Genomic DNA, 18179 nt, shown 5'->3' with positions numbered 1-18179 from the left:
GGGTTAATAAACTTTGAATGTGGTTTTGAGCACCTTAAGGGGGTGCAGTTTTTAGAATGGTGTCACTTTTGGGTATTTTCTATCATATAGACCCCTCAAAGTGGCTTCAAATGTGATGTGGTCCGTAAAAATAAAAGTGTTGCAAAAATGAGAAATCGCTGGTCAACTTTTAACCCTTATAACGTCCTAACAAAAAAAAAAAATTTGGGTTCCAAAATTGTGCTGATGTAAAGTAAACATGAGGGAAATGTTACTTATTAAGTTTTTTGTGTGCCATATCTCTGTTATTTAAGGGCATAAAAATTGAAAGTTGAAAAATTGCGAAATTTTCGCCAAATTTCCATTTTTTCACAAATAAACGCAAGTGATATGAATGAAATTTTACCACTATCATGAAGTACAATATGTCACAAGAAAACCATGTCAGAATCACCGGGATCCATGGAAGCGTTTCAGAGTTATTACCTCATAAAGGGACAGTGGTCAGAATTGTAAAAATTGGCCTGGTCATGAACGTGCAAACCACCCTTGGGGGTTAAGGGGTTAATATACTATTAGCCACGCACCATTAAAAATATAAAGTGATAAGCACCACTGTGCCCCCCATTACCTATAATCTCCGCCTCCCAATATTATAAATCTTTCACTCTGTGACTCTACCCAATTATCTGAAAGGCTATGTGTGCACGGAAGATATGGTTTTACAGTACAGGAAAAGTGAATGAGATCCCTGAAGTCTCATGCATGCACTGCTTAGTTTTTCCTTGCAGATTTGCAGTAGATTATCCCCTTTCCTACATTAGACGTACTATTCCGTCCATTTAACCTGAGACCTAAGTCCCAAGGACAGAATAGTACGTCATAGCGATCAGCGGCCGGGTGTCTGCTTCTTATCACAGCTGACACATGGCACTATGTGTCAGGGGCGGTCATGGACCGCCCCGGGCACATTAACCCCTGGCACACTGCGATCAAACATGATCGCAGTGTACCGGGGGTTTAGGGAAGCATCGGCAGGGAGGGGGCTCCCTCCGTGCTTCCCTGAGACCCCCGCAGCAGCGCGATGTGCTGCGCTGCTCTGGGGGCCTCCTTCCCTTCCCCGGATCCAATATGGAGGCAGGAGCCTGCAGGGAGCCGGCTTCCTCGCTGCCTGCAGAGCGCAGGCGTGAGGAAGCCTTCTGCAGTGCCTGCGTCAGATCGCTGATCTTTCACCGCGATCTGTGATGTCAGATCAGTGATCTGTCACATGACAGTGATGTCCCCCCTGGGACAGTGTAATAAAGTTAAAAAAAAAAGTGTAAAAATAATTTATAAAAAATCGCTAAATTGAAAAAAAAAATTTCCCTAATAAATTCATTTTTTGAAAATAAAAAAAAACAATAAAAGTACACATTTGGTATCGCCATGTCCGTAACGACCCGCCCTACAAAACTGTCCCACTAGTTAACCCCTTTATTGAACCCCATAAAAATAAAAAACGAAGCAAAAAAAACAGCATTTCATGAATTTCTTTTTGGGCGTGCATTTACACCGTTCCACGTGTGGTAAAATTGATAAGGCGGTTTTATTCTTCGGGTCAGAACTGTTACAGCGATACCTCATTTAGATCGTTTTTTATGTTTTGGCGGTTTTATGCAATGAAATCAATTTTATATAAAAAAAATAATTATTTTTGCATCGCTTTATTCTGCGAGCTATAACTTTATTTTTTCGCTGATGATGCTGTGTGGCGGCTCGTTTTTTGCGGGACAAGATGACGTTTTCAGCGGTACCATGGTTATTTATATCCGTCTTTTTGATCGCGCGTTATTGCACTTTGTTCGGCGGTATGATGATAAAGCATTTTGGTTCATTCTGCATCACAAAAATCGGAATAAAAAGCGATCAAAAAATGTCACGTGCCCGAAAATGGTACCAATAAAAACGTCAACTCATTCCTTAAAAAATAAGACCTCACATGACTCGGTGGGTCAAAATATGGAAAAATTATAGCTCTCAAAATGTAGTGATGCAAAAACTATTTTTACAATGAAAAGCGTCTTTTAGCGTGCGACAGCTACCAAATATAAAAACCCACCATAAATAGTAAATCAAACCTCCCGTTATCACCCCTTTAGTTATGGAAAAATAATACATTTTTTTTTTTTTATTTATTTCCGTTTTCCCATTAGGGTTAGGGCTAGGAATAGGGCTGAGATTAGGGTTAGGGGTGTGTTGGGGTTAGGGTTGGAGATAAAATTGGGGGGTTTCCACTGTTTTGGCACATCAGGAGCTCTCCAAATGTGACATGGCGTCCGATCTCAATTCCAGCCAAAAAAGTCAAATGGTGTGGCTTCCCTTCCGAGCTCTGCCATGTGCCCAAATAGTGGTTTAACCCCACATGTGGGGTATCGGCGTACTCAGGACAAATTGCACAATAACTTTTGGGGTCCTGTTACCCTTGGGAGAATAAAAATTGGGGGTGAAAAGATCATTTTACTGGAAAAAATGATTTTTTAATTGTATGACTGTACGTTATAAACTGTGAAGCCCTTAGGGGTTCAAAGGGCTCAACACATGTCTATTTAAGTTCCTTGGGGGGGTCTAGTTTCCAAAATGGGGTCACTTGTTGGGGGTTTCCACTGTTTAGGCACATCAGGAGCTCTCCAAATGTGACATGGCATCCGATCTGAATTCCAGCCAATTTTGCATTGAAAAAGTCAAACGGCGCTCCTTCCCTTCTGAGCTCTGCCATGCTCCCAAACAGTGGTCCCCCCCCACATATCAGGTATCAGCGTACTCAGGACAAATTGCACAATAACTTTTCCAGTCTAATTTCTCCTGTTACCCTTGGTAAAATAAAAAAATTGAACCTGAAGTAATTTTTTTGTGAAAAAAGTTTAATGTTCATTTTTTAAACATTCAAAAAATTTCTGTGAAGCACCTGAAGGGTTAATAAACTTCTTGAATCAGATTTTGAGCACCTTGAGGGGTGCAATTTTAGAATGGTGTCACTTTTTTGAATATTTTCTATCATATAGAACCTTCAAAGTGACTTCAAATGTGATGTGGTCCCTAAAAATAAAATGGTGTTGTAAAAATGAGAAATCGCTGGTCAACTTTTAACCCTTATAACTTCGTAACAAAAAAAAATTTTGGCTCTCAAATTGTGCTGATGTAAACATGTGGGAAATGTTACTTATTAAGTTTTTTGTGTGCTATAGCTCTGTGATTTAAGAGCATAATAATTCAAAGTTGGAAAATTGTGAAATGTTCAAAATTTTTGCCAAACTTCCGTTTTTTTCACAAATAAACGCAAGTTATATGAATGAAATTTTACCACTAACATGAAGTACAATATATCATGAGAAAACAATGTCAGAATCACCGGGATCCATGGAAGCATTCCAGAGTTATTACCTCATAAAGGGACAGTGGTCAGAATTGTAAAAATTGGCCCGGGCATTAACATGCAAACCACCCTTGGGAGTAAAAGGGTTAAAATCTGCATAATCTCATTTTTGCAGCATATGTCACCCGTACTAATGGGGAAAAATACATAACAAAAGCATGGCAGAAATGTGGAGATAAAATGTATTTTACGCAACTTTCTTCCTGCCAACACTTTAGGATACACAGCCGAATTTTCTCCTGCAAATCCTGAACATGTGGACATAGCCTTAGTAGCTGTCCTGTGTACCCCCCATTCATTTTAAGTCCTTGATAACATACAAATGAATTTGGGGATTGGAGAAGACGCTATCAGGTACTGAGCATTCTCCGCCACCTATGCACCTTACCCACTCTTCTCCCACTGCCCCAAAAAATTTAAGTCCTGATAGCATTACAATTGTGAAGTCAATGCAAGAAAGCGGGTGGCACCGCTGTTACCGTACTAAGGTCCGTGGCTGGCAGCAGGCAGAGAGCTCACATCCAGGACTCCCGGGTGCTTGACCTCATAGCAAGACGATAGTAGTTTCCAAGAGATTATAATTATGAGATTATAACACACGAATCATGTTTGGGAGGTATATACATTTATGACATTGGGCATAGTATTTTGCCTGATAAAAAATCTACATAAATTTGGGCAGTTTATTATTCGCTTAATTTTGTACTACATAGTTAAATTTGTCTTAATCCGATTTGATCGGGAGAAAATAGTTTTTCTAGGATATTATAATATAAATGGCAAAAAGATAGGTGTCAGTGATTTTTATCCTGGTGACAGGAGCTACGGCATAATTGCAATATATCATAATTATATTATATTTAATGGGAGCATATACTTGGTTCGGAATAGGTCATCCAGAAGAGTTAACTTAATTATAGGGGTTAACTAGTAATACTGATAATGATTTATTGTTCCTTGTAATCTTTGTAATTTTACATGTAAAGGTACTGTTCCCGCTGAGGCGGTAAATTGTATGTGTTTTTATATGTCTGCACTTAACACTTGTTTGTTTCACTTGTTAGTTTTGTAGTGGCTGGCAGGAGGAGTGACTGGTGTGCAATAGTACCCGTCATTTCCTCCTGCACTTTGACCCGTGGAAGCGCTCGAGTAGCGTGAAACGGCTGTAGTCAGCCATTTGACACACTCTCCTTCACATCCCCGACCTGACATGTAATTCAGTGTCAATAAACATTCATCATTATCCCGTAGAGTGCGACCTTTTTCTCTTGGAAACTACTATCGTCTTGCTACGAGGTCAAGCACCCGGGAGTCCTGGATGTGAGCTCTCCGCCTGCTGCCACCCACGGACCTTAGTACGGTAACAGCGGTGCCGCCCGCTTTCTTGTATTGACTTCATTAGCTTTATTTGTTTCTGGACTGAGCACGCTTGGTTACCGGATTGTTAGTTTGGATTATCCAGACGCAGCATATGAAGTAGTTTAACCATGTCTTTGGACATGGAGGCGGATACAGCCACACTGGGACTGAGCTTACAGGCTGGTCGGGAGGATGAAGAGTGTGAAACGTGTGATGAAGTGCAGGCTTTAAGCACTAAAGCTTTGGAATTTAAATTAACGAATTTGGCTGAGAGGGAAACAAAGTTATTTTGGACCAATAATTCATTGAAGTCCTACAGAGATTGTGGACGTGTACCCCGCGGATTGAGAGTGTGGAAGGAAATTTCTGAGTTCAAAGGTGATGCTTCCTTTAGAACAGAATGGGAGAAAATTCTACTTAAATGTTCGCAATATTTATTGCAATTGGTCTTGGATACCAACTTGCGTAATTATGATACAGTTAAAGAGGAATTAATGAAATCACAAGAAGAGTTAAAATCGAGAATGACAGATAATCAGTGGCTTACATTTAATAAAAAAATGGACAGCAAATTGTTGCCGATGCAGGCAGAGATTAAGTCTAGAAAACGAGACCAATTTTTACGAGACAAACATGATTTTTTGAATGGCCAGATATTCAGTTGGAATAAGCAAAGAATGAATGTACATACTGGACAATCAGGAAAAGGGAAATATAAGCGCCATTATCGCAAACAGAATCAGGCTCCAAACAGGAGAGATTATTTAACAACGGATTCTGATTCAAGTATGGGAGAGGGAGCCAGTTTATCCATGACTGCAATTGACCAGCAAGTATCAGCAGAAGCAGGTGTGTCTGGACAAAATATCCCTTTAGGCGGAGGATCAGAAGAGGAAGGAGGAAGGCTGTATGGACAAAACCGCAAGAGAAAGCAAGTCTCATGGAGACCGAGACGATAAGGGACACACTGTCGCATGCAGTAATAAATTTAACTGATCATGTGTTGAATGATTCACATCATTCATTATTAGCTAAGGGTCTGAATTTTTGTATACCAGATAATTTTGATTTGACAGAATTTAAGATTGATTTATTTAAATCCATTAGGAAGATGCATCTGCATAAGCAATTTTTACTACAAACCCCCATTAACACTCCATTATCAGGGGAGGTACAATGTGAAGTGGGTCCTTTGGGATTTATGGCAGGAGTAGGTACATTGGCAGAAGTGCATGAAGATGCTGCCCTATTGTTGAGTATCACTGAATCTAGTGGTGACTACCCACAAACGATTTATACACCTTTTTTAGGGGGGTAACATCACAATATATGCCCCCTGTCTCCCCAGGAAATCTTATTGATTTATTCGAGACGTTAGTCATTAAAGATGTAGAGGCATTAGTATATCCCACAGCTCCCTCAAATTTGACAGTGGCATAGAAGTCAGCATTGAGAGAAATTAGAGAATGGACAGACACAGTAGTGAGACCATCAGATAAAGGAGGAAATACAGTGTTATTGCCGAGAGACATGTACCTAGCAGAAGCCCATCGACATCTATCAGATACAGTTACATATACGAAATTGATGGGGGATCCTACCCACAAATTCATAAATGATTTGAGGTCTTTACTCAGGCAATATGTCACAAAAAATATTTCTGAAAAAAAGGCAGAAAAATTGTTGCCTGACTTTCCTACACGTCCCCATTGGTACCATGTACCTAAGATACACAAATCCCGTCGCCCCATTGTTTCTGGGATAGGATCAGTGACTGAGGCACTTTCACAATATGTAGATTGGCTATTACGGCCAATGCTTATTCAGATCCCGTCCTATATAAGAGACACTAAAGCTTTTCTAGAAGTAATACATGAGTTTGGGTGGCAACCTGGTTTCTTTTTAACATCAATAGATGTATAGAGACTTTCTACAAGAATTCCTCAACAATTGGGAGTTGACACTATTAGGGAAATTTTAGGTACGACAGGGAAAGAGCAAGGTTTCATAGATTTCGTTTGTGATGCATTGAGCTTTATTCTAACACACAATGCTTTTACTTTTGATTCGAAATGGTATTGTCAAAATGTGGGAACTGCGATGGGCACGCCGGTATCTTGCACGTTTGCGAATTTGTTCTTGGGAGCTTTTGAGGAGAAATATGTTTATAATATGCAGAGGTATTTCAGACACATCAGACTATACCTCAGATATGTGGACGATGTGTTCATAATCTGGGAGGGTACAAAAGAGACATTTGTGGAATTTGTTAACTATTTAAATGACATGAACCACATGAACATGGCATTCACATATAATTTTGGAGGTACCAAATTGGAGTTTCTTGATGTCCTTTTGGAGATCAAGGATGATACTATATGTACATCGGTTTTTAGGAAACCTATAGCCACCAACTCCGTATTGCGGTTTGATAGTTACCATCCCACACATACTGTCAATTCATTACCATACAGTCAATTTTTACGAATATTTTGTGTCAATAATTCAGTCGAGGGTCGGGAACGACAATCCAGAGAATTACATGAGAGATTGAGACAACGAGGGTACCCTGACCATTTATTAGATACTACACTTCAAAAAGTAAAATCACAATGGGATGACAACAGGAGATGCATAATAAATCAACAGAGTAAAGAAAGTAAGAAAGAAAAAAGATTTACCTTCTGTTTCCGTTATGGTTCTATGGATAGACAAATCAGATCCGTAATAAGGAAACATTGGCATGTTTTGGAACAAGATAGGGAATTGATTGATATAGTGTCTAGAGGACCTTTGATTTCCAATAGACGCAGTACAAGGATTAGGGACGTTTTAGTCCAGAATCGTTTAATAACTCAACGTGACATATGGTTAAATCAAGGAATACCTAAAGGCAATTATAAATGTGGACAATGTCCCTATTGTAGGTATCGTTGTACTGATCGTACACTGCAAATGGGTGCAGTTAGACATACGGTGTCCAGCTTTATTACATGCAAGACTGATCATGTGGTTTATGTTATCTTCTGTACATGTCGGGTTTTTTTATATAGGAAAGACAATACGCCCGCTTTATGTTCGATTTCGGGAGCATTTTAAGTCGATAAAATCTGGAAAAGGAGTGCCACGTCTCATTGACCATGTCAGGACTGTACATGGGACGGATCCGGGTGTCCTTACTTTTGCGGGTTTTGAAAAAGTGATGTTACCCCCACAAGGGGGGAACTTGCATAAATTATTATTGCAGCGGGAATCGAAATGGATCAGGTTTCAATGATAAAGTAGATATGGCCATTTTTTTATGATAACTGATTCATATATATGTATTTTGCTTAAAAATTATGAGATTATAACACACGAATCATGTTTGGGAGGTATATACATTTATGACATTGGGCATAGTATTTTGCTTGATAAAAAATCTACATAAATTTGGGCAGTTTATTATTCGCTTAATTTTGTACTACATAGTTAAATTTGTCTTAATCCGATTTGATCGGGAGAAAATAGTTTTTCTAGGATATTATTATAATATAAATGGCAAAAAGATAGGTGTCAGTGATTTTTATCCTGGTGACAGGAGCTACGGCATAATTGCAATATATCATAATTATATTATATTTAATGGGAGCATATACTTGGTTCGGAATAGGTCATCCAGAAGAGTTAACTTAATTATAGGGGTTAACTAGTAATACTGATAATCATTTATTGTTCCTTGTAATCTTTGTAATTTTACATGTAAAGGTACTGTTCCCGCTGAGGCGGTAAATTGTATGTGTTTTTATATGTCTGCACTTAACACTTGTTTGTTTCACTTGTTAGTTTTGTAGTGGCTGGCAGGAGGAGTGACTGGTGTGCAATAGTACCCGTCATTTCCTCCTGCACTTTGACCCGTGGAAGCGCTTGAGTAGCGTGAAACGGCCGTAGTCAGCCATTTGACACAATCTCCTTCACATCCCCGACGTGACATGTAATTCAGTGTCAATAAACATTCATCATTATCCCGTAGAGTGCGACCTTTTTCTCTTGGAAACCATTACAATTGTGAGATGGGGAGGACCGCTATAAGGTGCTTAGCACCCTTCACCACCACCCAATTCATTTTACATCCATATCTAACGTCTTCCTCCACTTCCCCGTTTGTAAGTCCATTATAAGTACCCCTTTTCTAATCCCTCACATCACTCATTGTCCTCCTCCTCTCTGCATCCCATCTTTGTCCTATCCCCCACCTCCATCATTGCCCTCTTCACCTCCATCATTGCCTTCACCACCCCGTCAGTGCCCTCTCTACCAACCCCCATCAATGCCTTCAGACTCACCCCCATCATTGCCCTCTCCACCACACCCATCAGTGCCTTCAGACCCACTCCCTTCATTGCTCTCTCCGCTACCCCAAACATTGGCCTCCTCATCACCTCCATCATTTACCTCTCCACCACCTCCATCATTGCCTTCTCCCCACCACATAACATCATTGTTCTTTCCACCACCTCCATCATTGCTTTCTCCCCCACAACACCCATCATTGCCTTCTCCCCCACCACCCCATGATTGTCCTTTTCTCCACCTCCATCATTGCCCTCTCCACCACCTATACATATGCAAACAGCACCACTCACCTCTTCGCCCTTCCTCACAGCTGTAGCATCTTCATCGCCGGCAGGTTTCTCTCTGATGCAGCCGCGCACTAAATGCTGACATAATCTAGCCGCACTGCTGTGTCAGACAGGAAGCGCGGGCAGGAAGCGCAAGATATAACCCTGCAGCTCCGCTCCACTGCCATATTCTCCTGTAGGCAGCGGAGCTGCAGGGATCACTCCCTGCCTGCCACACATGAGGGCAATCTGGCCAGGAGCCCCCCGGAGCCTCAGGGCAAGTTAAACAGGTCAGATTACCATCAGTGTTAGTCGCCCTGCTAGGGCCCCACTCCACCTCCAGGCCCTGGTGCAGCTACATCAGCTGCATATGCGGTATGTCCTCCCCTGTTTGGTGTTACCTCTGAGTCTGCTCAAGTTGCTGCCCCCTTGTTTGTCTCCCTTCTCTTTAACGTACAGTGGAGAGTGACCAGTGCGCATCCCCTCTTCACTATTCAGGGCCTAGCTCTAGGGATATACAGGGCTTAGGTTCCTGCTTGGTGATTCGTGTGGAACCAATATAGGGATTGTAGGGGAGACAGGACGCTATTAGATCTGCCTAGGGGTCTCCACTCCCCCTTTCCCTAGCGTTTGGGCTTCCTTTCCCTCTTCCCCTCGTGTTGCACTTCGTCTTTCCACACTGTGCGTGACACTAGAACAGTCAGACTGTGGAGTAGTCACACATTTTCTGCTTTATGTACATACATTCATCTATTAGATCTCTGAGTGTGAGGTGATTACTAAGGGTCATAAGACTAAGGACTGTTTTTTAAAATGCTGTCCAAATAAACGACCTTCTATTGGGCAAATTAATTCAAAAGCTAAGAAAGCAAAAACTGTCTCTGGCAGCTGTGTTTAGGTATACCAGTCTTACTCCTTTGCTGTTAACCACTAATAGATACACTGGGGGATGGAGGTTGAAGGGTTGCACTATGTGGTCAACTTCTTAATTTTTTTTTTTTCTTATGTGCTTGTGAAAGGAGAGTAAATTTTAATATTTAACAAAAAAAACATTCAAGAGTAGTTGTTGTTCCCCTCAACACCAATTGTAAATTTTGTTGCTATATTTACTATAACCAGCAATCTTCTGTGTATTGAGGAAATCATCCAGCCCTTGTATAGAGGCTGTAATAGTGTCGGCCATTACTACCTCTTGTGGTCGGCATTCAACACTGAAAATGTAACCTTAGCAAGCGTAACAAACAATGTAACACCATTTTCAGCGAGTGAAAGCCCTGGTATTTTTGCTAGTTTTTAGTAAACATGTTTTCTACTATTTCACTGTGGTTACACAAAACAAAATGTGTTGGTTTTTTTTGTGATATTGTCTCAGTTAAAGGAAATCTGTCACCTATTTTTAGCTCTATCAGGTGACGGCACCGCCATCAGGGGTTTATCTACAGCATTCTGTAATGCTGTAGATAAGCCCCCGATGTAACCTTGAAAGATAAGAAAAACAAGTTAGATTATACTCACCCGGGTGACCGGTCCGATGGGTGTCGCGGTCCGGTCCGATGGGTGTCGCCGTCCGGTCCGGCACCTCCCATCTTCTAGCGATGACGTCCTCCTCCTTACTTCTGCCGCGGACCTCTCTGACCTTTCCCGGCACCTGCGCACTGCAGTACTTTACTCTGCCCTCAATAGGGCAGATAAAGTACACCTGCGTAGGAGCAGCGGCAGAAGTAAGGAGGACGACATCATCTCTAGAAGATGGGAGGCTCCGGACCGCGACACCCACCGCACCCGTCTGTGCTCCCCGGTGAGTATAATTAACTTGTTTTTCTTATCTTTCAGGTTACATCGATTGGCTTATCTACAGCATTACAGAATGCTGTAGATAAGCCCCTGATAGTGGTGTCGGCAGCTGATAGGGCTAAAAATGGGTGACAGATTCCCTTTAATGAAATAAATGGCCCATGATCAAATGAGGCCTTGCCTCAAGGTACACAAAATGAAATGTTGACACTAATGGTTCTGGTGGGTGGCAGGAATCTTAAGGTTTTTAAATGCTTTAAAATTAGTATGAGTATCTTTAATAATGCAATAGATTAATATTGAGTTAGTTATTAGCAGGATCACAGAGGTTATTATCTGTACAATTTATAGATGACCTTACAGTGGGGGAATAGAATAAGGATCTCCAAGATTAGAAACATTGGCTTTGATGGGAATCCTCTTACCTTCCTCTGGCACAGGGAACACAGTATTATACCAACTGAACTATCATATTACGCCAGTCCTGAGGTCCCAGTATCGTATTACGCCAGTCCTGAGGGCTGCAATATCGTATTACGCCAGTCCTGAGGGCCGCAGTACCATATTACACCAATACTAAGGGTTTCAGATTCATAATACACCAGTCCTAAGGGCTGCAGTATCATATTACGCCAGTCCTGAGGGCCGCAGTATCATATTACGCCAGTCCTGAGGGCCGCAGTATCATATTACGCCTGTCCTGGGGGCTGCAGTATCATATTACGCCAGTCCTGAGGGCCGAAGTATCATATTACGCCAGTCTTGATGGCCGCAGTATCATATTACTCCACTCCTGATGGCCGCAGTATCCTATTACACCACTCCTGAGGGCCACAGTACCATATTACACCAGTACTAAGGGTTTCAGTTTCATAATACACCAGTCCTAAGGGCCTCAGTATCATATTAAGACAGTCCTGAGGGTTGCAGTATCATATTACGCCACTCCTGAGGGCCGCAGTATCATATTACGCCACTCCTGAGGGCCACAGTACTATATTACACCAGTCCTAAGGGCCTCAGTGTCATATTACACCAGTTCTAAGGGCCTCAGTATCCTATTACACCAGTCCTAAGCGTCTCAGTATCATATTACACCAGTCCTAAGGGTCTCAGTATCATATTATCTCACTCTTATGGGTCGCTGTATCATACTACACCACTCCTATGGGTCATAGTAATGCTTGAAAGATATGACCATCTGGGACATTTGTGGACTATCAAAATGAAATGGTGGAAATGCTTGAAGTGCTGCTTCCACTTGTGAGAGTGGGGCCCTGATTTTCCGTAATCAGCGCTCTGGAGTCACATGCAGACATGACTTCCGATAACTTGTCAGATAGGGTCGAAGGACTTGTTTTTCTGATATATGGGAGATAGAATCATAGAATGATAGTAGTAAGTATTGTGAAATAAAGGAGCAAATGTGTACTTATATTGGCCAAAGAAATACATTTTTCTGATTCCTAGGGTTCATTTAATGTTAGAGTTTGAAGGGACCTCCAGAGTCATAGTGTCCTACCCCCTGCTCAATGCAGGAGTCACTAAACCATCTCAGATGTCTGTCCAGCCTCTGAAGACTTCCATTGAAGGAGAACGCACCACCTCTCGTTTCAACCTGTTCCACTTATTGATCATCCTTACTGTCAAAATGTTTTTTTTTTCCAGTTTTAGTCCATTGCTTCTCATGTTTCCATGTGCAAATGAGAATTATAATCCCTTTACAATGTGAAGGCCATTCAGATATTTGTAGGCAGCTATTAAGTCTCCTCTTAGCCTTCTTTTTTTGCAAGCTAAATATTCCCAGAACCTTTAACAGTTTCTAGTGGGACATAATTTGCAGTCCGCTCACTTTCCTGGTAGCTGTTCTCTGAAGTTGCTCCAGTTTTTCGATGTATTTTTTAAAATGTGGTGCCCAGAACTGGACACAGTATTCCAGATGAGGCCTGACCAAGGACGAGTAGAGGGGAATAATTACTTCACGTGATCTAGACTCTTTGCTTCTCTTAATACATCCTATAACTATATTTGCCTTTTTAGCTGCATCATCATCCTGTTGACTCGTGCAGTCTGTGATCTATTAGTGTGCCCAAGTCTTCTTCACACATGCTTAGTTCTATTGCTCCCATTCTATAGATGTCATTTTCATTTTTGCCCAGATGTAGAATCTTGCATTTCTGCCTGTTAAATACCATTCTATTAGTCGCTGCCCATTGTTCAAGCTTATCTAGATCCTTTTGAATCCTTTATCTGTCTTCTATAGTGTTAGTTATCCCTCCAAATTTGCATCATATGCAAATTTGATAAGTTTACCTTCAGTTCCCTTATCTACATTTATACAAATGTTGAACAACACTGGTGCCAGAACAGAGCCTTATGGTACCCCACTTGAAACACTCTTCCAATTGGAAGTTCAACCATTTATTACCACTTTTTGAGTATATTAAATATCAATTGTTGATTTAGTTATTATTGTATTCTTATTACACTCAATTCTGTACTGAGCACATTGCCTTGTGGAAGGTTTAGCTGACATTACACGTGTTACTCTTGTCCACTTAGCTCAGGGTAAATGGTAACACCATATAGAGAGAACACATGCTATGTGGTATGTATATAACACATGACCCACAGGAAGTGGGGCACACACTCTACACATATCAGGTTGTACGCTGGACAGATGGTATGTGAGTTAACCTCATGCTTCTTTATTCAGCCATGCTCATGACCGAGACAGACGCAATCTACTATTCAGGAATGATGGGGAACAAACTTTGATATGGACAATCTCTTTGTAATTATTTCACCTATTTTATGTTTTCCTGTATTGATGCTTTTTGGGGGACAATCCAATAAACCACTAGATTTTTTATAAGAAACATTGTGACATTTTATTTAGCGTATCGCATCTGGTAAAGTGTCCTGAATAAATAAGTATACAATATAAGTATATCTGACAGAGTACGATCACTGAGCCAGTTATGAATCCATCTAACCGTAGCCTTGTCAGTCCCATAGTTGGTCATTTTTTTCAATAAGAATAGTATGAGATACTTTATCAAATGCTTTGTTGAAAATGAGATATACTATATCTTCCGCATTTCCCTGATCCAATCAGTGATTCAATCAAAGAAGGAAATAAGATTAGTTTGGCATAACTTGTATGCTACAAATCCATGCTGGCTCTGGTTAATTACTGTATTCTTATTCAGGTACTTACATACATTCTGTTTAATAATTTGTTCAAAGCTCCGCTTATTTTTACTGAGGTGATTCAGACTTGTGTGAAACCACCAAAAGTCGCTAATTTTGTGCAAATCCACATTGCATAAGAATTCTGTATTTTTCCACCCTCCCTTGTTAGTGACTGTTGCATGGACATTTGTTCTATAATTTCTCTTTTCTTTTCTTCCAGCTGTTGCTCCACAGTGTAGCGGACCGTGTGAATTTAGGCCTAATCCCGACATCTGAGGCTGGATATCCTGCAGCTTGTAGAGTCCTGAAGAAAAGCACTGGCGGCACGCTGCATATTCACCACAATGTGGACGCTTTCCTCAGCAGACATGAGACGGGTGATAAAAGTGAGACAACCTCACAGGAAGCCGGAAGATCACAGAGAATATTCTGGAGAAAGTGGGCAGAGGCTACTGAGATTAAAATACGGGCGTTATTACAAGAAATTCATAGTACTGCATGGCAGACGCGCATTGTCCGTATCAAGAAGGTGAAGTCCTACGCACCACGTGTGGACCACGTCGTCTTGGACCTGGATTGTCGGCCATTACCAAAAAAGTTATAATGTTGATTTTCTTACTGCCATCATTGTATTTGATGATATAAGGACTATTTGGTATTGTGCATTAGTACTGAGGGTCTCGTCACATTACATAAAGCAGAATGTGATTAACCCCGTACCATGGAAGGCTATATATTAAGTCTGGGACCAGTAACACAAGCGCCGGCTGCTTTATGACCACATGCTCTTATAGGATGAGCGTGCCATGTGCAGACAAACGTCACATAAACCTCTTTCTGCCAGTGATTTGGCTCTCACAGCCAATGTAGATGCGAATAATGAAGTTTCAGGGCACTTCCTTCAGAGGATCCTTAGCCCAGTTTGCAGCAAGAAGGTTATATAGCCAAATAACTAATTATCTCTGATGTTAAATCAGATGATATTTTATTGGCTAGGTAAAATGCAAAATTTTATAGAAGACAAAAACATTAAAACGTTTTTTGTTATAAAAAAAAAACACCGGGTTTCGGCCATGTAGGCCTTCATCAGGTGTATAATAAAATGATTTTGTTGTAAGCTATTTATACCCCATTGCTAATGGGTGTGGTTATACTAACTGAGGAACCAATCACTATTTATCAAACTCTTTAGCATTTAAAGTACGTATATTGTAACTTCATCCCCAAGAAAAAAATGTTGTGCACGGTGCTTATATAACATCATCCCTCCTTCAGGGTTAAAACAGTATATCTGTAAATTTTAGGCATTCACACATGTCAGTGTGCATTTTAAAAAAAAAAACAAAAAAAAAAAACAACCTGTCCATATGCCTGATTAAACACCTCACTTCTCTTGGTGCAAGCGGTCAGGCAAGACCTGCAGGTACTAAAGATGATAGATAAAATAAAAAAAAAAAAATATATATATATATATATATATATATATATATATATATATATATATATATATATATATATATATATATATAAGTTTTCAAAAAATTTTTAAAAAGACAAACGGGGAATCTATTGATTGATCTATATGAGATATGAGATCTCATTCAGTCCATCAGGGTACAGACTGCCAAGTCTGTATATCCAATAGGACTCTTAGGCATTAATAACTGCTTTTCTGTTTCTCGTTGCTGCAGGTATTTGTTCTATTGGCATGACCTTTTATACATAACAAACTTTGAATGTATAGAGTGATGTGCTTAGATAAACTTTGTTTTAAAAACCCTATTTTCACATTGTCTATGACCATTCATATGATTTCGTAGTGACTGTGTAGTGCGGCCGACATATAAAAGTCCACACACACAGATCACCACATACACAACAAAATCAGAACCACAGGTTAATTCTCGGGTAAAATTGTATGTGGTATTGCTGTTTTTATATTTACATTTTTCTTACCATGATCTATAACTTTACAACAGTAACAATGATTTTTTCCCACATGTTAAAAATTCCTTTTTTCTCATTTTTTGGACAGATGCCACATTTATTGGTATTGTTTTTTTTGAGGGGTGTAAATAACTAGGTGCTATATAATTTTTAATCGTTCTAGGAATTTTTAAATGTGGAAAAAAAATGTTGACTATTGTAAAATTATAAATCATTTTAAGAAAAATTTTAATATAAAAAAATCAATACTTGATGGACTGAATGAATCAGGTCTCTGATCTCGCATAGATCAATCAATAGATTCCCCGCTTGTCTTGTTTTTGTTTTTTTAATTTGTTAAAAAAAAATTTGAAAATTTTTTTTTAAACATTTGGTTGAATTTTAAAAAAAATAAATATATTTTTGTTTTTTATTATCTTTAGTACCTGCAGTTCTTCTAGTTTACCACCTGACCACTTGCACCAAGAGAAGTGAGGTGTTTAATCAAACGTATGTACAGGTTGTTTTTTGTTTGTTTTTTTTTTAACATGTACACTGACGTGTGATTGCCTAAAATTTACAGATATACTGTTTTAACCGTGAAGGAGGGATAATGTTATATAATATGCGTGCACAACATTCTTTTCTTGGGGATGAAGTTACAATATACGTACTTAAACTGCTAAAAAGTTTGATTAAGAGTGATTGGTTAGTATAACCACACCCATTAGCAATGAAAACGGGGTATAAATAGCTTACAACAAAATCATTTTATTATACACCTGATGAAGGCCTACATGGCCGAAACACGTTGTTTTTTTATAATAAAAAATATTTTATTGTCTTTTATAAAATTTAGCATTTTACCTAGCCAATAAAATATCATCTGATTTAACATCAGAGATACTCAATTATTTGGCTAAATAACCTTCTTGCTCCAAGTTGGGTTAAGGATCCTCTGAAGGAAGCGCCCTGACATTTCTTTATTCGCAGTATCACGTGGAGGAAAATTTCTTTCTGGGAGAGGAAAATTATCTCCATGCTATTACAGACGGGCAGCATACCAATGGAAGGATCACCCTTGTTTGCAAACTTTTCCCAGTGTTTTTGTGGCGCCCCTGAGGGTACAGTCGCCACAGAGGTACTGCACCTCCTCCTGAGGTGTGGTACCCCACTATCCAGGTAAGGTGAAGACACCTGACCACACTCCAACACCTGCACCCAGCACAGACACTTTAGAATAGCGGAGCACCCTGTAAGCCAGCTGCTTTGGTTCATGAAGGGTGCTGGGGAAGCTGGTGGAACTGAGACTGCACAAGAGAGCGGGACAATGTTAGGAAAGGGTAAGTTAGTGAGAGAAGATCCCCAGAGAGGGATGGAGCGGAAGCAAGTGCTGCAGCAGACTGTTGTGAGTCGGAGCTGTTTGCACGGGAAGGAGCAAGAGAGAGCCTAATTCTTCAGAAGGAAGATAGATTAGTACGGAACATGGGGAGAAGAGAATGGAGAACAAGGGTGAGAGCAGAGCCCTTCCTTAAGTTAAAGCGCATGGTCCGGAGACCGGTATCCGAGGTTGTATGGATACTGATGTTCCCGCAACAGAAACCAGAGAAATAGAAGCTGTCACCACTTTATTCCCACCTAAGACTTGGGGGCATAATAGCAACGTGTGTGAGCCGGGACCTGATAGTAGGCGGTCCTCGAAGCGGGCTACAGCTGTCTGCTGTACGAGTGGAGTTCTAAATAACATCTGGAAGGAGGAACTTGAGTTTAATTCACAACTACAAGTACTACAGTTTAGTCGTTAGTGAGGAGATGTTCAGAGAAGGCACATGTTGGCGGAGTATTGGAACGGTGTACTTTATCTTGCTTGGGAGCTGGCTGAGCCCCTGACCTGGAGGACACGGCACTGAAGC

General features: G+C 40.4%; 1 protein-coding gene across 2 annotated transcripts in view; it reads left to right on the top strand.

Annotated features, from left to right (window-relative positions):
- TRMT12 (tRNA methyltransferase 12 homolog) overlaps positions 1-15059 on the top strand; it is a 154488-nt gene extending 139429 nt beyond the window's left edge. For both annotated transcript variants that reach the window (XM_073549924.1, XM_073549925.1), the window contains exon 8: positions 14561-15059. In XM_073549924.1, coding sequence (XP_073406025.1) covers positions 14561-14944 — 384 coding nt within the window. In that variant the 3' untranslated portion in view covers positions 14945-15059. The remainder of the gene's footprint in view (positions 1-14560) is intronic.
- The last annotated feature ends 3120 nt before the right edge of the window (positions 15060-18179 follow it).

The sequence above is a fragment of the Dendrobates tinctorius genome, unplaced genomic scaffold (assembly GCF_039654945.1).
Source record: "Dendrobates tinctorius isolate UK_male_01 unplaced genomic scaffold, ASM3965494v1 ptg000162l, whole genome shotgun sequence".
NCBI classification, from domain to species: Eukaryota; Metazoa; Chordata; class Amphibia; order Anura; family Dendrobatidae; genus Dendrobates; species Dendrobates tinctorius.
The sequence above is the reverse complement of the archived record's forward strand: the minus strand, read 5'-3'. Positions and strand labels throughout refer to the sequence as shown.